This window comes from Corvus cornix, chromosome 15 (assembly GCF_000738735.6).
Source record: "Corvus cornix cornix isolate S_Up_H32 chromosome 15, ASM73873v5, whole genome shotgun sequence".
In the NCBI taxonomy this organism is placed as follows: domain Eukaryota; kingdom Metazoa; phylum Chordata; class Aves; order Passeriformes; family Corvidae; genus Corvus; species Corvus cornix.
In genome coordinates, this window is record NC_046345.1 from 4839899 (window position 1) to 4864791 (window position 24893).

Consider the following 24893-nt stretch of genomic DNA (forward strand, 5'->3'; position numbering starts at 1 on the left):
AGCGAGGAGGAGATGAAATGCAAACAAACAGGAGACGAGACTGGAGGTAATAAAAATGAGATCAGGGAAACGAGCTCTTCCTTATTAAGATTCCTTTGTCTTACAGAAGCACCCAGTAATGAAAAACGAGTCTTGCTCATGTTGGCTGCTCAGCACCACATCTGGGGTGTTTGCTGAACAAACAGCTGCCAAGAGCCAGAGGAGAGTGGGGAGCTCTTATCACCCGTGTGCTTACAGGAGGGAGAGCTTTGATTAACGTTTCCTTTAATTCTCTGCTATTTAAATGGCTGTACAGAACGCTGGCCAGCAGAGCTAAGCCTCCGTAAATATGACACAGCACAGAGCTGGAATAAATACGATTTTTTTTTTATTAAGAAGCCAATTTAAAAGTTTATGTATTTATTCTGCCCCTTTCCAGGCAGGTTAAGGTCGTGCTGTGATGGGGGATTATCCAGAGGTGCAGTCAGGGAGTGGATCCACAACCCAGGATCTGCCTTTCCATCCTGCATCCCACAGCTGTGGCATCACCCCAGGATCACCCTGGCAGCAATTCCCCTCCCACCTGGGTTCACAAAACCAGGAGCCCTGGTCCCAAGGCTGCTGGGGATCCAACACGTTTATTTTTAACCATGATTGTGTCAAAAGCAAATCATTACATGGGGAAACTGGGAGCTGTTGAGTAGATGACGGTGTGACAAGAAAATCCTCTTCTGACAGAAATGAGGCCGGTGTCCCTTCCCTCCCTGAAATGGAGCTGTCTTGGCTTTATTTATGAGCTCCCAGGAAAAGCATCCCAGCCACACTTTCGGCCCTGGTCATGTGTTGCAAAGCATGCGTGGATTTTATTGTATAAATGATTTCAACTGGTATAATTGTAATCATGCTAATTGCTATGTAATCTTCACTAATTATTGTTGTATGTCATTTGGTTTGGTGTGAATGGCAGATTGCAGAGCTCCGTTGGCTTCCAGGCGCCTCCTGGGCTCGGCATCTTTTGCCTTTTGCTGGGAAAATCATCTTCCCTGAAGATGATGGAGGAGCTCAGGGCTGGAGGGGCTCATGGTCCTTCCTCCTGAGGCATCACCTTCCTTTGGGGCTGCCTGCGACTTCCTGGGGTCATTCCAAGCCCTGGGAATTCTTGCTGGTACCATTTGCCAGGGATTTATGGATGAGCAGAGGATGCCGCAGGATGGGGTATGACCGTCTTGCTCTTGTGTCCTGCCTTGTGAGGAGGATGAGGATGAGGATGAGGAAGACTAGCCATGATTTTGGAGGGGGATTTTGGTAGCCATAAGGGTACAGTTAAAGAAACAAATCATGGAATGGTTGGGATGGGAAGGAACCTTCAAAACCATCCAGTTCCATCCTCTGCCATGGACAGGGACACCTTCCACTAGCCTGGGTTGCTCCGAGACTCATCCAACCTGGCCTTGGACACTTCCAGGGATGGGGCAACCTGTGACAGGGCCTCACCACCCTCCCAGGGAAGAATTTCTTCCCAATATCCCACCTAACCCTGCCCTCTGGCAGTTTAATGGGTGCAGAAAATGGAACGGTTGGGAGAGACAAGGATGGATGGGGCAGTCTTAGCCTTTGGATGGAAACAGGGGCATGGAGAGTGTGAGATCCTTGCTTGGACTCTGGGGCTGTGTGGCCCTTGCCAGCCACAGAAGCTGGAACAATCCCAGCTTCACAGCTTTCACTCCATTTCAGACTCCAAAGATTTTCATAAAAGCAGTACCTGTCCGCCAGGCTGAACAGGACAATAAATACGGCACGTTCAGTCCTTGTTCACAGCCCATTAGTGATTCTCACCTCTCCACTCACTTTTATCTCAGCCTTTAAACCCAAATAAAAACACTGATGCTGGCGTTGAATTTATGAAAGCCATTCATGCAGCACATGGGTTACAACGTTATTATTTGGAAACGTGCAGAGTGAATGGAGCAATTTCTGTACAAAACCTCACCGAAGGATTACACCAGCCATTTTAAGTAAGATGCAATTTAGGATCCTAAACTCCAGCATTATTGAAATGTCTCAAACTATTAATCAGCCGTAGTGCTTCGGCAGCGTCAGCACGGGATGGCCCTGAAGGGTGCAGTGATTCAGGGAGATGAAATCTCTGGTTAATTCCTTTTTATATTGAATAATCAAATGATTTAGGCTGGTTTAATGAGCAGGGAAAGGAGGTGGGTGCCCGGACAGGTGGGCACCTCTGTTCCCTGGGCTGTGCCAGGAAGGTGGAGCTGCTCCACTGCCCCTTCCCTTCTGCAATCATGCATTTCCCAGCTCTGGAGTTTGTCTGCAGCCCATCTCAGCATGTAAATTATTTCACGGGTCAGCAGAGCCTGGTCCGAGCGTCCGGCGGCGTGCCTGGATTATCTGCTCCCACCCCATTCCCATGGCAACAGCAGCATTCCCAGGGCAGGAAGCTTCATTACAGCCATGCACAACTTGAGTGCTGCTCCCTCCCAGAGATGGGTTTGTTGTTTGGGTTCTGCTGCTTTGCTCTGCCCTGTTCCCTCTTTTTCCCTCCTCCTTTCTTTCCCAAATTCACATCCCAGCAGAATTCCCAGTCAGGCCAGTCGTGGGTTCCCTCGGCTGAGGGACAGTGATGGGAGTGGGGACACTGCCAGCAAGCAAATGTAGGTGCTTGGAGGGGGCCATAAAGTGTCCCATCAGGGGCTTAGTGGCACCAGTGACCCCAAGCCCACCGGTGGCTGCAGTCCCCCCCATCTCTGTGCATCAGCTGCACGAGGACAGGGACAGCCTGCGTGGTTGGGGGTTCTGGTGTGGATCCTCAGGGCTGAGCAGAGGTGGATCCCACGTGGTTCCTGCACCAGCCCTTGTCCCAGGTGTGGTCCTGTCTGGCCGTCCCCCCTCGCTGTGCAGCTGCTGCCCAGGTGTTGCAGGGCTCCTGCAGTTCAGAACTGTTAGAGCAGCAGCCTGGGTGAAACATGCCCAGCAATAACAGTGAGATGCGTCGGGGGTGCACTGCGAGCTGGTTTCATAAAATTTTAGTGAATAATCTTTGGCTTTGACAGAAATAAAATAAATCCTACATATTGCTGTAATCTGTCAAGAAAAAGGATATTTGGAGGTAAGTGTTGGCTTGGCAGAGCTGAAGCCAACACCACACGCTCTACACCAGGAATTACCCGGCCTGGCTGACCTGGGCTAAGATAAAATCCTTGGGCGTTGCCCAACTGCCGGATGCAGCAGTGAGTTTATCCCGAGACTCCCATGCCAATGCCGGCTTTTCACATGCTGAATGACATCCCAGTCACTGGGAATCCCACAGTCTAAAGTAACACCAATTTCTGTCGTTCAGGGTGAGCAGAGACACCAAGGAGCCCGCTCTGAGTCGGCCGCTGTCCTCCCGGAGCTCTTCCAGGCCTGGCGAGGCTGCAGATCCGGGAGAGGACGGCGAGTCCCCTGCTGGGGGCCAGAAGACGGGACTATGGAAAACCTCTGGCAGAAGAAGAGGAGCTGGAGAGCCCAAAGAAGCCCACGGATAGGACAGGAGAGACGTCCCCAACGCTGCTGCGGCGGGGCAGCTCCCCGGCTGCGGACGGGAGGTTCTCCAGCGCGGTGTCTCCGCCGGTGCCCAGCAGAAGGAGGCTCTCGGTGGCATCGGGGCCGGTGCCCAGCTCGGCTGCCCTCTCCGAGTACGTGGAGGAGCTGCGGCGGCAGCGGGCAGCGGAGCGGGAGCCGGGGCTGCCCACGCTGGGGGCGGACACCTCTCCGCTCCCCATTTACCGCACCACCGGTGCCGCGGCCCTGCGGCGCTGCCGGGCGGTCCCAGCGGCCGAGGAGCCCCTGGGGAGGCTGGAGGGGGGTCAGGCAGGGGAAGGGGAGGGAGCAGGTGCCAGCCTCGCACGCTCCTCTAGCCTGCGGAGCATGGCCTCGGAGCCAGCCGAGCCCTCGCGTTCCCCAGCGCTGAAGAGGGCATCGAAATTCGGCTCCTACGACTCCCTCCTGCCGGCCCTCGACGGCTCCGGCCGCCGGCCGAGCTCCCCGGCTGCCGGGGTGGAGGTGCTGGGTGTGTCGCGGCTGAGCTCCTGGAGGAGCTGCCTGGAGCCGTCGCTGGAGGACGTGGAGCTGGGGAAGGAGCCTGAGGGATTTCTGAGCTCCCTGTCCAGCGATGGGCTGGGTGAGGGGAAGGCGAGTGACCCCTTCAGCTGGCGAATACCCACCCTCAACTATGAGAGGAGAACCAAGGTTGACTTTGACGATTTCCTGCCGGCCATCCGCAAGTCCCGCTCCACCAGCAGCCTGGCCAGACCCCGCAGGGACAGAAGGGACGGCCACCGGCCCCTCACCGTGCGCTTCGAGGATGAGGCCATAGCGGGCACTCTGGAGTCCTCCGAGACCAAGGGCACGGCCAAGAGCAGCCGGGAAGAGCCCGGAGACCTCTCGGACACCTCCTCATCCTCTGGCTCCCACCTCTCCTCCCGGAGTGCCGACAGCATCAAGCGCCGGCCGCAGCCCCCGAGAGGGGACGGGGAGGGCTCCAGCAGCAGAGGCAGCAGCCAGGGCAGCGGGATGAGCCGCCGTGCCGAGGCTGAGGGGAAGGAGGACGATGTCAGCAGCATCATGAAGAAGTACCTGGGCAAAGACTGAGGTAACTGTGCTGAGCCACTGAGCTCAGAGCTGTGGGGGCGCGTTTGGGATGCTGGCTCTGATCCACGGTCCCTTGGTGCCTGTGCTGATGCTGGGGAGTGTGTGGGGACGGGGTACCTCAGGGCAGCTGGAGTCCCTGTGCTCCTCCTGGCATGTCAGAGCATCCCAGGGCTGCCAGGGTGTGCCTCGGGGTGTGTGGCACTGGGACTGGCCCCCGCTTGCCTTTGCACCTTCAGGGCTGCAATGGGGACGCTTCTGTTGCCAGGGTCAGCCCCAGCAGAGCCGTCCACAGCACCAGCTCAGAATTCACTGGGGTTTCCCAAAACAGCATCCCTCAGCTCCCACCCTAGCACCCAGCAGACACATCCCCCCAAGGCCCTCGAGCGCTCTCTCCTCAGGGGCCCAAGTTTCTTTTGGTGATTAGAAATCAGCTCGGGCTGGATGCTGGGAGTTCCCTCTCTGGAGAACAGGGCTCCTGCCTGGCCCAGACATCCTTCCCCCAGTCATCAACAGCCCCCGACACCCACTTGGCTGCCATGTCTGGATTGCAACTGACACTTGGAAAATTAGGATTTATTGCTGCAATCCAGGTTTGAAAGCAGAGTCCCTAATGAATGCGCCAGAACTGTAATTAAGTGTTTAAAATAGATTAGAAAAACATTTTGTAAAACCACTGCCTTTAGAGTAACTTATTGGATGTCAAGCTGTGACCGGATTGACTAAGCCAACACACGAAGGGAGCGTGTGTTAATAAAACATTTCTTTCCAGGAAGCAAATCTGCATAATGCAATGTCCCACTTTCTGCAGGATTCCTTTCGATCAAGCGCAGCAGCCGGCCCCGACGAGGAGCCACGTTGGGCACACGGCTTCCCTGCTCCTGGCAGAACCACCTCACGTGAGCAGAGACTGCAGGTGGCTCCACAAAAGTCATGGGATGGTTCTACAAACTTTTTTGGTCTTGGACACAGTTTCCTTGTGCTCCTGCCCCATTTCCCAGCGCCGCAGCTTTGCTCAGGGCCAGCCGCGGGGATGAGGACTTTCCTGTTCTCCTGCAGTTTTTTGACGTGGGAGTTGGTGCTTTAATTAAAACCCAGCGGCTGCCACAGATGCTGAGGACATGTCATGGCCAGGGAAAGGCCACGCTGGGAGGAGCTGGAGGAACACCAAACCTCTCCTTTGTAACCCAGAGCTGCAGCCCGGGTGTCTCATCCAACATTGTACTGCTCAAAAACCATCTTTGAGAAGGCTGTTGGGTCTCAGTGTGGCACCCAGCAACAGCAGAGCTCGGAACCATTTATAGTTCCACAGGTATTTGAAGATGGATCTGTCTGTGCTTCCATGGCTCCAGCCTGTGGGGGATATCTGGGCACATCCCAGTGGCATGCCAGGCACGTGGTGTGGGGGGCAGTGGGAGGCTCTATTTAATGCCTGCTTGGTTTTTACACAATAAAATATTTGCTTCTTTGACACGCAGGTCCCTTCTCGTTATTCCGTTCCCCACGGTGGGAGCAGGTCCATGGGAGTGGTGCAGTGCAGAGCCCAGCCCGTCCTTCCACATGCACAAAAAGCTCTTTTCTCAGCCTCACCCTTCTTTCCTAGAAGAGATCCAAACTTAATCCTTGATCAGAGGTTTGGGGCAAAAGGATCTGTGCACAAATCTGTCCTCTTCCATCAGCAATTTCCAAGTCATTTGCTTGGCTGGGAAATTTGCACCAATTTGCACAACCTCCCTGGACCCCCCGGGACAGCCAGGGGGCAATGGCAGCTTGAAAAGCCAGTTGGGCACTGTTCAGCATTTTGTTTTGCCTGTTGGATTCTTCACCTTCACTTCTAATTTAAAGCGAAGGCCTTGCAGCAAGCAGCATTTTCCTTGTCAGCAATGGATGAGGAGCCTGGGGATGAGGCCTCACATCAGCACTTTGCTCGGCCGCCTGTCAGCAGTTCCTGGCGATTCCTCGGTCCCTGCAGGGCCAGCAGCCTGGCAGGAGGCAGCTCTGCTCAGGGTGACATTCCCTGTGCTCCCACGTGTCCCTTTCACGACGTGTGCCTCATGCAAGAAGGCAGCAAATGAAGAAATTGCCTCTAATTAGTTTAAAATTGGTCTTTTTTTAATGATTCTGCTGTTTCTGGGAGAGAAAAGCAAGTGCTTTTCTCTTTGCAGCAAGTATTTCTCCCCAGAGGGATTTTATAGAAGGAGGGAATCACAGAAGGGTTTGGGGTGGGAAGGGACCTTAAAAATCATCCAGTTCCTTCCTCTGCCATGGGCAGGGACACCTTCCACTGTCCCAGGCTGCTCCAAGCCCCAATGTCCAGCCTGGCCTTGGACACTGCCAGGGATCCAGGGGCAGCCACAGCTTCTCTGGGCACCCTGTGCCAGGGCCTCCCCACCCTCCCAGGGAACAATTCCTTCCCAATATCCCATCCAGCCCTGCCCTCTGGCAGTGGGAAGCCATTCCCTTTGTCCTGTCCCTCCATCCCTTGTCCCCAGTCCCTCTCCAGCTCTCCTGGAGCCCCTTTAGGCCCTGGAAGGGGCTCTGAGCTCTCCCTGGAGCCTTCTCTTGTCCAGGTGAACGCCCCCAGCTCTCCCAACCTGGCTCCATGGCAGAGGCAGCAGCCCTTGGGAGCCCAGCCTGCCCAGAGCCAACTGCTGGCACCTGAGGGGAGGGACACCAGTGGCACCTGGAGGAGGGACACCCAGGGCCAGGAGTCCAGTGCTGCCCCACCTTTGGCTTCTGAAGTCAGACCTACAACCACCACCAGCTGAGGTGTCTCTTTGCAGCTCGTTTTTAATCTAATCTCCAAACGTGACATAAATTGCTCATTATTTGTGGCTGTAGCAAAATGATTTCTTTGACACGAAGCCTTTGATTTGGAATTACTACAGCGTTGGCTTTGCTGGAAATTAAGCTGTTCCTATTTCAACTTGCAGGAGAAAAGCAGATTTGTGTGTAATACGCTGACTTCTTTCTTTTCCTTTTGCTTTGCAGGACACAAAGGAAATTGCTCTGTCACTTGGAATGGCTGTGCACATCCTTTAATGACAAACCAGGACAAAACGATGCTTGGCCTGGAGCGTTTCAGGCTGAGTCCAGAGAATTGTTTGCCCTTGGAGCAGCCAGAGAGCAAAGCTCACGGATGGTGAGACCGAGCCATCCATCAGTGCTGGCCAGCGGAAAATACGGCGTGTGCACGGCACAGGAGAGAAAGCTCCTGTTCCTCACTCCCCCCGGAATGCTCAGGAGACACAAAAACGATGGCTGAGCCAGCCAGGAGCAGGACCATGGCCATTTATAGCCTGGAGTGGGAGGACAGGAGTTATATTCCCTTTGCCCCTGTGTTTTAGTACATTCTCCTGCTTCCAGCACAAGAGCTTTGCCCTGTGCTGCTGGCAGGGATGGGAAGTGTGGAGGCTCCACATCACCCCTGGAGAAAGGATCCTTCACCCAAGTGCATCTCAGAGCTGGGATCAGCAGGAATGTGAGGGTAATGCCCCTGGACCCCAGCACCCCACAGCAGCCATCCCTCCCTCTCCGGGAAGGGCAGACCCTGGCAAAGGGAAATGTCTCCGCAGCAAATGCAAAAAGCATCAAGCAACGAGACTGCCAAGTCTCTAATTAGCGCAATTAAAGCGTGCTCTTTTCTTCCACTGGCTGTGCCTGTGGAAAGCCCTCCTCAGAGGAGTGATCTCTGTAAGAGCTCCTTCTCTGCATGATGCCCATCACTGAGGATTGAGTGTCCAGAGCTATCCTGCAGCACTCCCGGTGCTGGGACCGGCTGCTTTCCTGCTGGCAGAGCTGCCTTTGGCTCGTCACATCCATGTCTCAGGGAGAATCCAGCAGCACTGAGCGTGAGCTGGGCAGGCTTGGGTGCAATTCCCAGTCCCTTCTGAGGTGGGTACCAGGGCTGGAGACCCCCCTGGTCTCCCCATCACCCCCCTGAATCATGGCACCTTTGCTGTGCTGAGCATCAGGGAGATCATGGAATTCCTGAGTTGCAAGGGACTCACAGGGATCATCAATCCAACTCCTAGTCCTGCGCCACACCACCCCGAGAATCCTACCATGTGCCTGAGGTGCTCTGTGGCCTCCTCCAATGCTCTCAGAGCAATCAGGGAACTCCATTTACTGCACTTCCAAGTGATTAACCACGTCCATGAGCCTCTTTTCCAACAAATAAGCTGGTCTTCCCAACGCCTGTATCTGTGAATGCTTGGCTTTGACTCCTAGCTCTGCTCAGAGGGATGGGAACCACCCAGAGCTGCACATCCTCACCTGGTAGAGCAGCCAGGGTTGTCCTGATGGGTTGGTGGCTCTGGCAGCAGGATGGGGACGTGGAAGCCCCACCTCTCCTGCACCATGTTCAGCTCCTGCTCACGCTGACAGGATTCAATTTCACGGCACTTGGATGAAGGGAGTTAATTCCCGATTGCTGCCATGCATGGAGCCTCTCTGCCATTAAATGTGTCCCTTCCAAAAGGGAGATAGAATTGAAATTATTCTTCCTTCCGGTGGCTCAGCAGGCGTGGCAGCCTCCCCCTGCCCCCTGCTCACTGCTTGCTCTTGAGGCTGGGCTCGTGCTCCAGCAGCTCCGGCACTGGCCAAGCCCATCCCCAGCACAGGGACTTCCAAATGGGTTTGGAATGGGGAAAAGGGTCTGTGAAGAGATGAGCCAAGTCCTTGGCATGGCGTGGCACGGCAGGGATGGATGGAAAATTAAAATGGACTGGGTTTGCCAAAGCAGTGCAGCCTTGGGCACCCTCCTCATCCCTGTGCGGATGGAGAGCGGGAATTGTGTCTCTGTGCTGTGCAGGACCACTGAGGGTGACCCCAAGTCCCCTGTCCCCACCAAAATCAGGATCTTAGCCCTTCCCAGGGTGTCCCTCATTGCCGATGCTGGAGTGGGAACAGTAGGGAGGAAGGCAGGATGTGCTCCCTGCCCAGCTCCCGCCTTTCCCCCTCGCTCAGGGCCATCTGTCAGGCTGGGGCTTGGTTTTATCAGGCTGAGCTTTATCCTTATTGAAGTCCCGCTGGGATTCCTGCCTCAGTGCCAGCCAGCCCACACCCTCCTGCCGCGCTGCTGACAGGCGATCCCGGCGGAGCCCAGAGCATCCCGGATCATCTGGGAATATCATCCACCCCACACACACACACGTGCCAGCACCTCACTCTCTCTGAGGGGGAAAAATCCCTGAAGGTGGGACAAGGAGTCAGAGGAAGGAGTGGGGTGTCTGGGCTGAGGCTCTGCTGGGCTCAGTTTAGGCTGACGCTGATCCTGCTGCTCCGGGGGCCTGGAAAAGCTGAGATCCAGATGGCAAAGGGGGATGTGGTGGGGCTGTTCAGTGACCTCCCCAGGCTGGAATCTGCCCAGGAGCAGTAGGGACAGGACTGGCTCTGCTCCAGACCCCCACGTGTCCCTGGATGGCTCCTGGTCTTTCTCAACTCAAAATGTCCAGAAAATGTATTATGTGCATTATATAATATATATATATATTATGTATCTTCTATATTAAATATATAATATATACATTAAATATATTGTGTATTTTATATATTAAATATATTATGTATCATATACAGCTAATATATATTTTGCATATTCATTATAAAGAAATTATTAGATATAAACAGATGTTAGATACATATTATCTATTGATACACCTTACAATTACATTGTCTACTGTATATTATGTAAGATGTTATATATTCTGTGTTCTGTATCCTGTATGATGTATTTTATTGATGTGTTCTATATTTATAGAGGAGCTTGCTAAGTCATCAAATGACTGATACAGTAGGGAAAAACCACTATAATTATCCTCATTCTATTTTCCACTTTCACTAAATGTACTTTTGAGCTGTTATAATGGCTATAATTAATTTTTGGTTGTTATTTTGGAGTGCAAGCCCACGCAGGCCTTTCCCACCTGTGCCCAAGAGATCACTTTTACAACACACCCACAGAAGGCCACCCTGGCCATTAAGGAAAATCGCTGCCAAATGAGCTTTATACAAATTAGATTTTGCTGGACAGACAGTGAACATTCCCAGTAATTTGGATTGTGCTAAATAATTTATAAGAGGACTGAAGGCAGGATGGGTCCTCATTTGCTCACCCATGTGATGAAGAGGGAGCAGCCACTGCTGGGCATAAACCTCCACACACTGGCCGTGGCTTTGGGGGGAAAGGGTTGTTTTTCCCTCAACTCCCAGTCAAGCTGCTCTTTCTGAGTGATTAATTTCTCTGAATCTAAGTTCTGAAAGAACAGCCAGAGCTTAATTACAGTGCAAGGTCTTTGTGCTTGTGCGGCACATTGCAAATCAGCCGGGAAGAGAGCTCCTGCTGCAGGAACCCTTCCAGAGCCCCTTGCTGGCACTGGGGCACCTGGAGCAGAGGGAGGGTTTTAAAGGGAATAAAACCCACCCAGCAGAAGCAAATCCCAGATCTGAGGCTGATTTGCATTCCCGTTGCAGACCTCTGGGCTGGCACTGACTCCAACCCACCCAGGCATCACCTACAGCAAAAATCCGAAACTGGGGCGAACTGGTGCTGCTGAAAATGCTTTTCCTAAGGAATATTCATGTTTTCATCTGCTGGCTGGAGCAGCCAGGGCACCATGGCTGTGCCTTGGGAAAAGGGCCCCTCGGAGCTGGCTGTGACCCTGAGCTTGTCACGCTGCTGCCACTTTTTGCTGATGTGTCAGAAATAGCTCAAGGTCTCGGGGGTTTTAAGACAAAGGTTTGGTACCTGTCCATTTTAATTACTCTCCAACAGCACCGCCTTTGTCAGCTGCCATCCTGAAGGATAAAGCCATCCTGCTTTGCCAGAGTTTCCCAGCAGTGGTGGGTGGGATTTCACAGGGATTTTGTCTGCCTGGTGCTGTACAAACACACCCAGGAGAGGTGCCAGGGAGGGGGAACAGGGTTTGGTGCTGGGGTGCCCTGGGCAGGCACCAGGACCAGCACTAGGACCAGCACCAGGACGTGGCAGCTCAGCCGAGCACGGGGAACGTGGGCAGGGATCCAGGGAAACAGGACTCTGTGCTGGAAACGTGAACATGTGCTTTCTGGAAAGTGCCAAGAAAGCAACATTTGGAGGTTAAGAAATGGCAGAAAACAGACAGATTTTTCCATGCGAAATTCGCAGAAACGACGACTGCGAGCTTGGCGGAGCGCAAGCTGTGCGGTTTGGGTGATTAATTCTTTAATATTTGCAGGGGGCTTTGGGCTCCTCAGATGAAAGATGTCAGTGGCATGGCTGTGATGGGTGGCCGAGGACAACGCAGGACTAATGGGGTGTAGGAAGGGGAATGTGAGCCCCCTTTTTCCCCGTGGGTGGTGGGATGGGCTGGAGGTGCAAACCAGATGTGTGAGGGGGCACACCCAGGGCACACCTGGAGGGTTTTGTGCTCACATCCCTGACCCCAGCTGGAGCACTGTGAAATGGCACTGCCTGCTCCCCCGTCTCACCTCTGCACCCCCCAATATCTTAGCGTTGTGGTTTTGAGCCCAAAACACCCTGCAGATTAAATTATTTATTCCTATGAAATGTGCTTACAACTGCAGAAATGATTCACTTAATTGAGAGTGCAGCCAGCGTTTTAATAAAACTATAAAAGGGTGAAACGTGCATAAACAGAAGAAAAGTGTTTAATCTCAGCACAATCACTTGATGTTCGTGAGAGCATTTAGCTTCCAATATAGCAAAGCAAATAATACCGAGATCCCACGAGCAAAGAGATATTTTTATCCTTTTGCACAAGCCCTGGGTTTAAATCTGACATTATAATTGTGAATTATGGTAGTCCATTACCATAGCTACAGGAGGTTCTGACCAGCCAGGGGATCACGTTACTAATGGCTGCCACAGGTTGGCTGTGGTGACAGCAACCCCTTGGGACTGCCGTGCCCTGGGTGACACCGCCGAGGTGGCATTGCAGCACGTGGCACCGTGGGCACAGCATTGGTGCAGGGTCAGAGTGGCAAACTTGTGTTGAAGCCACTCCTGCCTGTGCTCTAGAGCTGGGACCAGCACCTTTTTGTCACGGGATGTGGGACTGGCACCCTCCTGTCACTGGATATGGGACCGGCATCCTCCTGTCACTGGATATGGAACCAGCATCCTCCTGTCACTGGATGTGGGACTGGCACCCTCCTGTCACTGGATATGGGACCAGCATCCTCCTGTCACTGGATATGGGACCAGCACCCTCCTGGGCTTCCCTGGAGGAGCTGGGTGAGGGCTGAGGCTCTCTGAGCCCCCTACTGCTCCCCATATCCTCACACCAGTTCCAACAGGCAGCACATCCCCCATTCAGTCTTGTTAATAGCTGGCAGCAGCTCGTCCAGGCTTTGGGATCTGGGATTGCACAGAGTCCATTGGATCTGCTCTGACTCTCAGCAAAACCAGCAGGAGCCCGTTCCCCACCCCGTCGTGTGCTGAGCATCCTCCCAGCACCAGGTATGAGGCAGGGAGATGGGGAACCTCTCAAAATCTGGGATTCAGACTCCCTGCTCACAGCCTGCTCTCCGAGAAAAGCACTTGTGTGGCGTACTGTAACCAAGGAGACTGGGAACTCGGGGAATGGCCAGTCCCACTTATCAGGAGCTTTTCTTCATCTCTGCTGGTGCACAGGATTGTGCTTGGTTTAATAAAGAGGTTGAAACTGCGTCGCCCTTTGCAGAGAGAGACAATTCTTCACCAGGCACTGACGTCCCAGCTGGCATCTGCCGATAGGAAAAGATGGACAGCTTAGGAATCAGCGCAGCCAGAGGCTGGAATTCTCTGCACTCCTCCAGGCATCAAACTTCCATCTGAATTGCAGGAATTACCAGGCAGCTTCCAAGCCCTGGCATTGCGGGAAAGGCTCCTCGTGCCAGCTGGGGTGGGGATTTGGGGGGCTGAATCCAGAGGGACCCCTGGGCTGTGCCCAGAAGACATGGAGATAGAGATGAGTGGGAAAATCCCAGTGGATGCTGCACTGTCGCCTCTGCGGCCCCCAGCAAGGTGCTGCTCCTTCCATCTGCGGGACAGAGCATTAACATATTCCTGCCTATCTCAGAGCCTGCTCCTGGGGAGGAAAGCCATTATTTAAACATTAATTCCTTGTGTGGGCTCTCCTGCAATAAAGCAGGAGTGCGGAGGTGTTGAAGGAATTACGTTTTTATTTAATCACGGAGTAATTACAGGACCAGAGCTCTACGGAGCTGCTGTGATTGACTTCCCAGCTCAGCCCCGGCTCACGGGAAGGGCCAAACTGTCTGACACCAAACACACAGGGACACCCTCGCCTCAGGCATGGCCACAGCAGCAGTGGCACCGCTGGAGGCTTGTCAGTGTGCCATAGAAATGTAAATAGATAAATATAAATACAGATATCTGTGTATTTACAGTGTCCTGCAAGGAGAGCCCCAGCTCAGACAGGGCTCTGCTTCCAGTGTGGTTTTGCACCTGCACCATGACCCAGAGCAGGTCCCTGGGGCAGCATCCAGGCCATTCTCCAAATTCCAAATTTTGTTCGGACAATATTTACCAAAGGGCAAAGGAATTACCCCGAGGGTGACAAGTGTAAAAGCACGGCCTGTGGCAGGGCCAGCGGTCCTGGCTTCACTGGGAATAGGAATATGATGGGAAATGTCTCTTCTTCCCATTTCCAGGGCAATTACTTAAAAATTCCACCAGTTTTATAAAAAGCTGGTTTTGTGGCCAGAGTGTTCTGCAGGGTCTGGGCTGACTTTCGAGCACAGGCAGTAAGTTCCTCCAGTTGTTTTTGCTCAAGTGAAGATTTTTCTCGGAAAAAAACATCCCAACTTAATTTGAAAACTTCAAGAGGCTGAGAAAACACCACTTCCCCTTGATAATTCGTTCCAGTGGTTAATTACCTCACTATTAGAAATGTGTCTTTTGTTCTAATTTAAGTGTGTCTGGCTCTGGCTTCCAGTTGTTGGCTCTTGTGTGCTTTCCCTGTTGGATTAAAAGGCCCTTTCAGAGCCTGCTGTATCCCAGGAACATTCTTGCACAGTGGATTCAAGGCACCTCTGGATCCTCCTTCGGCTAAACCCCAGGGACCTCCCTTCCTCCTCGCCTTTCAGTGGTGTTTTTTCAGTCCTCAGAGAATTTTCCTCCTCTTTTATTCACCCTCTCCTGTTTGTCAAACCCCTCTTTAATGAACCACGTTTCCCAGCCCTGCATGGAATATTCCCCTCGGTCCCACAGGTGCATCAGGACTGTGCCAGGACCATGGCAACTCCCTAAACCTCACCAGGGTTGTTCTGGGGCTGCTGGCTCCAGCCTTGGAGGATGCCAGAGCCCTAAGAATGCCTGTGGAGCTGCTTTTACTCCTCCAGCCTCTAAATGATTTTCACATTTGATGTTTTCTGGGACGCAGCCTCCCAGTTTGTGAACATGGCCTATATTTCCTGTGTCTAGATCGCAGCATTGCCTTGGATTTGATTAAAATGTGTTTTCTTCTTGGATGGCAGTAGATTTACCAAGGAACCCAGATCCGCCCGCTCCCGTGGGACACCGTCTCGCCAGCAGTCCCAGAAAACAGGGCTTTTCACCCAAACTTTGTGGGAAGGGAACTGTTTCTTAATCCCAGAGAATCACCCTCAGCATGGAGCCATCGGCTCCTGGGTGCTGCTGCCAGCACTAAGAGGTTTAGCATCAGCCCCATGGCTTAAGCTCCTTAGTGGGAGCAGCGCTGGGTTTGTGGGAAGATCAGGACTCAGGGATCCCCGTTCCCATCCCGGCAGCCTGGGAAGCACTGAGGGAATTCCCTGCCCTGCTAAGTCCTTGTGGCCCTCCTGCAGCTGCTGCCACAGCCACTGGCACACCCTGGAGGGCGAGGGGTGGCCAAGCCACCCTCTGAGGAAAGAAGAGGGTGACAATGCACCCTCCAGGGCTCTGGCTTGGCCACCAGGCCACAAGCGAGGGCCCAGCCCCATGGGGCTGCTCCTGGGTTATCCAGCAGCAAACGGTCCCAAAGAGGCCATGGGAGAGCTGTTGGTTCCTGGGAAATGCAGGTGGGAAAGCTGAGGGTGCTGGTGGTGCCCTGCAGGTGGACGGCACCGCACAGGCACCGGAGCAGCCCCATCCCAGGCCGGGCATGTGCCCGCGGTGGCTGTGGCGCCCGGAGCTGGCACTGGCCCAGCCCTGCTGGCAGTCACGGGCTCTCAGCAGTCAGATGTCACCTCTAGCGATGGCTCCAGCCAGCGGCAGCGGCGTTCCAGCTCCGTGCAGTGCGGGAACACAGCAGCTCTGCTCCCGGAGCGCTGACACCGGCAGCGTCCAGCGCCGGGGACAGCGCGGGCGCCGCGGTCAGCGCTGCACGGGCTAATTAATGGTGATGGCATCACCCAGCCTTAAAAACCCCATCCCAGGGACATTCCTCAATCCCAGCACAGCCCTGGAGCCACTTCCTTCATTCCCACATTGCTGGGACTTTGTGTCACCACCAGGTGAGTGGCGCAGCACCGGGTCCCTGCTTGGTGGTGGCTTTTTGACCTGTCCATCCCCCCTGGGGACACCGCAGCGAGCTTGCTGGGAATACTCATGGATTGCTCCTTGCGGGTGAGTGCAGACACGGCCCCGCTCCTTCCTCCTGGCTGGGTGACAAACAGGAAGGGACCACGCGACACCCACCGCCACACGGCAGGAGGAGATGCGGGGGCGTTTCCTCGGCAATGAGGAAATCTCTGGCAGCTTCTTTGAGCATCGCTCAAAGGGCCGGTTCCCTCCTTCAACTAACCCAGTGCGAGGCAAAAAGGGACCTCTGCCCTGCACGGGAGAGTTCATAAATCATCGATGCTCAGCCATCCTCCCACCAGAGCCAGGCTGGAAGTGCTCACGGAGGCTCCTTGTGGACCTGCCCCTCCTCCTCCGAGGTCTTCCACAGCGCCGGCACGAAACCATGGAGTAAATAAAGATGAGACTCTTACTCACCGCTGCCCACGTGAATCATCGCTGGATCCCGTTAGGGCAGCCAAGGAAAACGCTCCGTTTTCCCAGACCTCTGCAAACTAAAAAAAGCAATCCTGGCTGTCCCCTCGCCCTTGCTCTGGGCTGTGCCGGCGGTGCTGAGCTGCCAGAGCCCAGCACAGGGAGCCTTTGCCAAGCAGCTGCAGCCGGCACAGAACAGAGCCCGGGCTGTGCTCTCGCAGCCTGTGCTGCTTTCCTGCATCTCTCTCTTCCTCTGACAAGGCGCTCGCACACGGGGGAACGGCACGAGTGGGAAAGGCACCGAGGAGAGGCCAGCAGAGGGAGGAGAACAGCAGGGATGTGACCAGAACGCCACCAGCTCGGGGACCTGCCGGGTCCACCCAGGGTCTTGGGTGGATCCAAATCCCAGCCAGAGCCCTTGCTCAGAGCTGAGAGGCAGCAGCTGCAGCCTGGAGCATGACAGGGGGATGGAATGCTGCTCCAGGACCTGTGGATTGTTATGGGGGATTCAGGGATCTGCTCCGGGAGTAAAGCACCCAACACCAGTCCAACAGCTCGCTGGGGGAACAGGCCACCATGCTCAGCTGGGCTCCTGTGTGACAGCTGGGCAGGCTTTATGGCTGAACAAATGGATGGTTCCCCATCCCTAGAAGTGTCCAAGGCCAGGTTGGACAGGCCTTGGAGCAGTGTGCTCTAGTAGAAGGTGCCCCTGTCCATGGCAGGGGGTGGGACAAGATGGCCTCTAAAGTCCCTTCCAACCCAAACCATTCCAGGATTCCATGACAATGAGAGCTCCTGCCGGCAGCAGGAGGAGAGGCAGAGCCGGCATCCCCCAGGCCGCTCCTGTCGCAGGGCATACGTGTTGCTGCATGATGGATGTTTGCTCTGTACCAACCCAGGAGCCGAAATAAATTGCAGCCATACAATGAAGAGGCACTTTATTGCTCAGGCATTAGGCAAAGCTAATGTAATCCGAACCGATATTGAATACAAATCCTTGGCTGTGACTCACCCTGCTATTACATTGTGTTCTGCAGAGCAGCCGCGTGCCATCAGAGTCAGGCTTTAGGGAAAAATAAGAAAGGAACAGGCTTTTCTCTCTCCCTGTGAAAGACAGCTGCAATGATGGCCAAATCACCCAATCATTGCCTTAATTAATAATTATTTAGAGCCTCCTGGGATTGATTGGATCATTATGACACCAAGTGAAGCCTGAAGAAGAACTCCAGGGGGAAGACGGTGCTGATTCCACGTTCCCTTTGGCTCTCTCACTCGCAGACAGAGCATGTCAAAGCTTCAGGAGCCCACAGGAGGAGAGAACCTGCATTTTTCCTGGGATAACTCATTCCTGCAAGCAACATGAGACTTTACAACCATTACCTGCTCTTTCTGCCCAGAGCCCAGCATGAGGCCTTTCTGCTGTGCCAGGGCAGAGCTGCAGCAGAAGGACAAGGGGATAGGGGAGCTTTATTCCCCCAGCCTTCCTCAATCATCTCCCTCCCTCCCTCCCTGAGACTGGAGCTGGGATCCTGCTCAGCACAACGCTGGGTTTCAGATGTTGGTGCCTGATGCACAGTCAGCAGCCAGGACTGTGGGTCCCACTGCTGGAGCATCCTTCCCCTCCGGGAAATGGGGGTGTTGAGGAGACACTGATGAATCAAGACCCCAAACACTCCTGCGAGGCAGGGGCTATGGCTGCCCATGCTCTGTGAGGTTTAGAGTCGAGCACAGCCTTGTGCTGAGTTAGGAAATCTCGCCACACCCGAGGTCGATACTAATGCAGTCCTTGATCCCACAGCCAGCACTGCAAATCTTCCCTCTAACACAGCCAGGAACCTTCCCCTGCTCAAGCTCCCACTCTCCCTTTAACTGTTCACTTCAAGGGCAAACAAAGTTGGGTACACCAAACTGTGTCGCCCTGGGCCATGAGCCCCGGAGCATCCCAGCATCACTGAAGGGCAGAGTCCATCTCCCCTCAGTCCCTGCATCCCTGATCCCCTACCAAAATTGCACCCAGTCACCGCTGGGGAGAGCCTGTTCATCCTCTACACCGCTGCACAGAACTCCTTGAAGCATGTCAAGAAAACAAACATGATCCCCAAAAGAAAAGTCAAAATCCCTCCCACTCCTGTGTTGGATCATCGCCCTGTTAGATATCCACGCTGCAAGCACACGGGGATGAACTAACCACGAGTGGTGAGCATGGAGATGGCTCTCCAGCACAATGAGGTGCTTTCCCTGGCTGCAGGCACATTTCCAGCCCCGTGACATCCTTGGCTGCTTTGGATCATCTCACTGGCTCCTCCTGGGCATGGGGGCTGGAAATGGAGCATCGCTCTGGGCTGCAGGAGGATAGGGACCAGCAAGGAGCACCGCAGCCTCTGTCCAGCATCTGCTCCCAGGAACCTCCCAGGCAGTGATGAGCACACCTGCTGCTTCCCTGGCTTTGGGGAAGAGGGAATGAACCATCCTCACACTGCCAGCAAAACCCCCAGTGAAGGCAATAAGTCATTTGCTCCCCTCCCTCCCTCGCAGTGCACCCCTGGGTAATGAGATCATCCATCACCAGGGTTTTTGGAACCTGTCAGCTTGGTTCAGGGTGAAAGACTCGGCCATCAGTCACAGGGATCCGTCAGGGTCTGAGGAATAGGCAGAGGCACCGACTGCTTCCCAGAGCCGCACTGTCCCACCAGGAGCACTGCCGATCCCACAAAGGCATCTGCTGCCTTGCCATGATGCTCAAGGTTTTCTGGGCATCCAGATGCTGGGATGAGCCCCTTTCCTGGCTGTGCTGCTGCTGTGGCACAGGGAAAGCCGCGTGCAGCATGAGCAGCCCTGCCTGGGCTGCTCCCTGGAAAGGTCAGGCTGGCAGAGCGCAGTCTCCGGGAAAACGCTCCCAGTCCCCAGCACTGCCAGCCCTCAGCTGCTTTATTTGCCCTCTGACAAACACAGGCAGCAGAGCAGAACCAGGGAGGCGCAGGGGCAGTGGGATGAACGGGGATGAAAGCAGATGGCAAGACTGGGAGGAACCAGAAATACCTGGAAGGCTTGAACTTCAGAGAATCAGTAATATGTGAATAAGTGCATTTTCCACAGTGCTGTGCATGGCAGGAGGACAGGCAGGGGCTGCTGCTGAGTGGCTTCTGCACCGTGAAATCAATCCCATCCTGCACACACAGGCTCGTTCCGCCAGGAATCCTTCCCGGGTCTCGCTGGTCCACCTCTGGCTGACACCCACAGCTCGCAAACAGAATTAGAGCGGTGACGAGTAAATGGAGACCTTTTATCTCCGAGTGGTAAAAAAGCTTATGAAAGTGAGGAAAATGCCAGGAATTACGGGGTTTAGGGAGGCGTAGGACAGCGCTGTGAGCAGAGCATGCACACAGCAGCGCTGGAAGCGGCACCCAGGGCGCTCAGAACTGGAGTCCCCAAATGAGAGGTTGAAGATGCCCTGGACATGTTTATTCCCAATTTGAGCCCCTTACCTAATCCTTTCTGCCCGCTCACATCCGTCACCAAACCCTGCAGCATCCCCTGTAGGATCCCCACTGCCTTCCCACTGGGATAGCCCAGAGATGTGGCTCATCAGGGGCTACCACCCTCCCTCCCTCCCCGTGTACCAACACAGTGCCACACTCACAGCTCTGCTTATCTGCTGCCAGGCTGACCGGCTCTGGCTGTAATTTCATGCTGTTATAAGCAATAACACTTGTAAAGCAAAAATCACGGCTGTGTTTCATGGCACAGAATGTGAAGGAGGCTTTTAGGTGCTGGAGAAATCCCAGCTGATGGCTCATCCCTCTATCCCTCCGCTGGCATCACTTCATCCCAATGCCCGGACATCCCCACAGCCGCCTCCTCACCCACAGCTTTCAGGGCAGTCACAGAAAATAATTTCTTCCTAATATTTAATCTAAGCCATTCCCACTTACCCCGGCACTGCACACCCTTGTAAAAGTCCTCCCCATCCTTCTCCTCCTCCTCCTCCCTGGAAGGGGAAACCCTGCGTTTTTAGCAGCTCTCAGTAACGAGCCCCAGGTGGAAGCAGGAAATCTCCAGCCTGGCTGTGCCGCACACCTGCCCTCAGCTCCCCAACCTCCTCTGTGCTGCGCTGTGACAAGGAGTGGGGTGGCCCAGTGGTGGACGTGGGGTGTGGGGGGACAGAGCCCCCTCAGTCCCCGCTCAGGGACGTGGATGATCCCTGGTTGTGCCTCGCACCGTGTCACGCAGCCTGGCGCGGACACCTTGTTAGACAGGCAGGGAATGTGTCGTGTGTTTTGGGAAGGAAACAAAACTCCGTATGGCGCTCTCCATCTGGGCTGAAAGGCTGCCTGGAAGGAAGGAAGGACAGCCAAGAGTGCAGACACCACTGTCCCAGGGTGACAAAACCTGTCCTGCTTCCAGCCCAGCTCCCCTCCACGGCTCTGCTCCCCTTCCCATGTGCCACCGTCCCCCAAAGTGTCGGGAACAGGGACGGGGAGCCCCGGTCCTGCCAGCCGGGTGACACGGGGAGGACGCACCACGGAGGGCAGCCGGGAAAAGGAGGGAGAGGATGTCAGGCTGCAGTGACGCAGCTCTTTGGCCGAGCAGGAGGGGACTGAGAGCAGCTCGGCTGAGCCCTGGGGCTCCGGGGGAGCGGGGGAAGAGTTTCTCCGCCTGCGACTGGCGATTCTCAGCCGTGAGCTGGGACAGGGAGGGTGCGGCTCTCTGGCAGGGACGGGCTGCAGGTGCTGCAGTTTTGCTCCGGGCTGTGAGGTGGCTCTGACACCGTGCCCGGGGACAGCCCCCACACCCTTGATTTCCGCTCTGGCATCGCTGAGGAGTCGATAGTGGGGAAATGCAATGGGAAATCTTTTATTAGATCAACACAGGGCAAGTCTGTGAGGAGAAGGTCGCTGTAGCGAGAGCTGAGAAGCTCCGTGGGCTGTCAGCATGGCCGGCCCTTGGCTGGCTCCTGACAGCCCAGAAACCCCCAGATCCAGCTGGGCTCAATCCTCGATGGGCACCCAGCCAGGGCAGACCCTGCCACCGTCCTCAGCTGACCCCATCCTTCCTCTGCCGCCAGGAGGGATGGGGCTGCCGCGGACCCGCAGCTCTTGGCAGCTCTCTGCCCTCCCAGTCTCTCACCAAAGCCTCCTGCAGATCCTTCCCTCCTCCAGCACCTCCCCAGCCCTGTGAGTTCTCTCCTCCTGCAGTAACCGATGAAAAACCTGAAGGGTTTTCAGGCAGGAGACCGTGTGGTTCCCACCCCTGCCTGCCCTGAGGGGAATTCCTGCTTTCTGTCTTATTTATACTTATAAATCCAGACTTGGGTGCAGCCAGGCTCCCCTCTGGGAGGAGATTTCTGACCCATGCTCACGGCACTTGGTGTTGTGTTCAAAGCTCCAAGTCAACAGCTTGTCCTGGGGCTCTGAGGATCGGGAGGAGCTGGTTGGCACTTCCCTTCTCCCATCTGTCTCCAACAGCAGGTGAACAAAGCCTTTGGAGGGTGGGGAAGAGCCAGCAGCGCTCAGGACCCTCCCGAGCTCGGTTAAGGCTTGGATTCAAAGATGTTAGAGGCCTCATCTGACCAAAACTCCATGATTCTCACCCATGAGCTTTCCATGCCCTCATCCTCCACCTTCCATAGGCAGCCTGGGCACCCCAGAGCCTGGACACCATCCCACTGGGTGAGCCCTGTGCTGGCACGGCCATGTCATTCAGAGCCAGCCTCGTCTCAGGAGAGGGATTATTGATCTGCATCTGGCACCGGGGCCAAAGCCTGCTGCAAAGTGTAATTAATTGATCAGTAAGTGCTCTGAGATCCCAGATGAAAGAGCCACGTAATTACCGAGTATCATCCAGTGGCCCTGGGAGTAATTGTGATAACGGCTCAGGGTTAGCACTCAGAGGCAGAATTACCTCGGTGCTTAATGTCACCCTCCAGGGACAGACCGTGTCCTCCCTGTGCCACATGGAGGGGACTGGAGAGCTCGGGGCCCAGGAAACAAAACCCCTCTGTGCATTCCCTGGGGTGCCAGTCCCTGTGGAGAGGCTGGGGACGGCGGGAGGGTGGTCAGGAGGGTGCAGGGCGAGGGGCTGCTCTCCAGGGTCAGAACAGAGAGGGGATCTCTGCCTCCCAAAATCACCGAGGTTGGACAGGACCACTGGCGATCTCCATCAGTGACCCCACCCATCACCCTCCCATCACCAGGACTGCGGGAGCCCCGTGAACACCTCAGAGTTTCCAGAGGAAGGCACTGGAGCCTAAAAACGGTGGCTCCAGAATTTCTGATTATGCAGAAATTCAGCTCCGTGTGGGATTCTCTGACAATTCCCAGCCTTATTTTAGATTTTTACGGTCTGCCATAAAAGCAGTTACAGTAAATTATTAGACCTACGTGTGGGCTGTCAGGAGACTTCTCCCCTATTAAATCCCCCACGATGTTGTGGCTTCCCTACACTCAGCTGGGCTGTGTCCCCCATGTCCCTCCATGGCACACGCTGGGCTCAGGGCCACCAAGAGTTTGGGGAACTGGGGCTGGTGCAGCACCTTTCCCAAGGAGCTTTTCCCAGGTGCATAAAACCCTCCTGGGAATCAAAACCACTCCTCACTATTTCATCCCAATGGCCAGGTCAGGGAGAGTAGAGCAGGATTTGCTTCCATGGCCAAACACAAAACAAAAGCTGATCTCCTGCGTGCTGGGGAGAGTTTTACAAATTTCCCTGGTTTATTCCATTAACCCCGTGGCTGCTCAGGGATCTCAGCAGTGCTGACTGCAATAACGTGACCTCCTTTAACCTACAGCCAAGGCTCCTTCCCACTCTCCCAGCTCCTGAGCCACAGCCTGAGCAGCTCTGAGCTCTGGTGCCACCTCTGGGTGACAGGACAGGGCCAAGGGCATCTCCCCGGGGGTCACAGAGAGCTGAGCTGCCGTAGAACACGCTCGTGTCACTCAGCTCACACGCTGTGACTCGGTGCCTCACACACTCATTATCTGCAACTGGAAATGGCTCCCACAGGGCTGGCACTGGGGTGGGATGGGAACCGTGGGCAGAACCATCCCGGAGTGATGCCTCAGTCCGTGCCTGGTGGGACAAGTGAACAGAGGATGTGTGGCCAGCAGGGCAGGGCTGGCAGCTCTGTATCCCGTGCCATGGAGAGGCAGGACCTTCCCAGGAGGCGCAGGCGCTGCTCCCAGCGTGCTGGAGCTGCAGGAAACGATGGCTTCTCCCACTAAGGGACGTTCCCTGCACACTCACCAAAGCTGGGCAGCAGCACCCACGGTCCAGGGCAGCGAGGTCGGTGCTCCCCGGGAGCGCTTCCCTGGCGGCTGGCTGGTGTTTGCAGATCACTCCCTAAATCTCGTGGCAGCTTGTGTTACATCTCCCACCACGCGAACACACACGCACACGCTGCCGTGCTGAAGCCCTGCCAGCGCCCCACAAATGTTGCTTCCAGCCCGGCTGCTCCTCCTCCTCTTCCTCCTCCTCCTCCTCCTCCTCCTCCTCCTCCTCCTCCTCCTCCCCAGCCTCCCTCCCACCACTCCGAGTCCTGCCCGGATCCCTGCGGATCCCCCAGGTGCTGACGCCTCTGCAAACAGCGATTTGGGGTGGCGTTGGTGCTGCTGGCTGCTGTGGCACCATGCCGGGATCCTGCCCACCCTTCCAAAACACCCCGAGCAACCCCCTGTCCAGAGCCACGACCGGATCCTGCCGGGAGCTCAGAGCCATCCAGGGACAAGCCCCTCCAGGAAATACTGCTGGATCCCATGCCCAGACCTTCCATCCCCACAAATCCCTGCTCGCAGGATGCTGAGCAGGTGCTGGGAGCCAAGGCACCGTTATTCCAGTTGTTCAGAGGAGGCGTTTATCCAGCAGCACTTAGGCAGTGCCGGAGGTTTATTGCCGGCCCCTCATCACGCTGACACACGCAGCAGCAGGAAGTTCCAGCGAGCTCTGTAATAGCTCTGCACAAGTGAAATGCTGTTATTTTGTTAAGATCTCTGGCAATAAATATCCCTGTATCCACGTGAGCTCACGGAGCTGCAGGATGGGCAGCGGCTCTGCCCTGGGGGGTGACACTTTGTGTGGGATCCCCCCAGGTCCCCAGCCCAGGGCAGAGTGTGAGGACCCCTGCCACGGTGTGGGGACTGTGTTTTAGGGGTTTTCCTCTTAAAACAAACACAAAGCATCCACCCAAGGGCTCCCGGGAGGCGGAGGGACGAGGCTGGAGGCGGTTAATGGCTTTCCACCTGCGGGAGCTGCAGAAACACTCCCAGCAAAGCACGGGCTCTGCTCCAAGCTCTTACAAGCTAATCAATGAAACATCACAGCTTGGGAGCCGGGG

The 24893-nt window shown here is 55.1% G+C and overlaps 1 protein-coding gene and 1 long non-coding RNA gene across 2 annotated transcripts in view; one reads left to right on the top strand and one right to left on the bottom strand.

The window, feature by feature from the left end:
* The window catches only part of MYO18B (myosin XVIIIB), a 56978-nt gene extending 50884 nt beyond the window's left edge, over window positions 1-6094 (top strand). The window contains 3 exon segments of the mRNA XM_039561332.1: window positions 3335-3422; window positions 3424-4627; window positions 5396-6094. Of these exon segments, the coding sequence (XP_039417266.1) occupies window positions 3335-3422; window positions 3424-4626 (1291 nt within the window). The 3' untranslated portion in view covers window position 4627; window positions 5396-6094.
* Window positions 6095-12204: 6110 nt separating this feature from the next.
* On the bottom strand, window positions 12205-16769 carry LOC109144425. Its single transcript, XR_002045192.2, has 2 exons — window positions 16568-16769; window positions 12205-13350 (listed from the first exon to the last, which is right to left on the bottom strand). It is a non-coding gene; the product is annotated as an uncharacterized LOC109144425 (long non-coding RNA).
* Between the last annotated feature and the right edge of the window lie 8124 nt (window positions 16770-24893).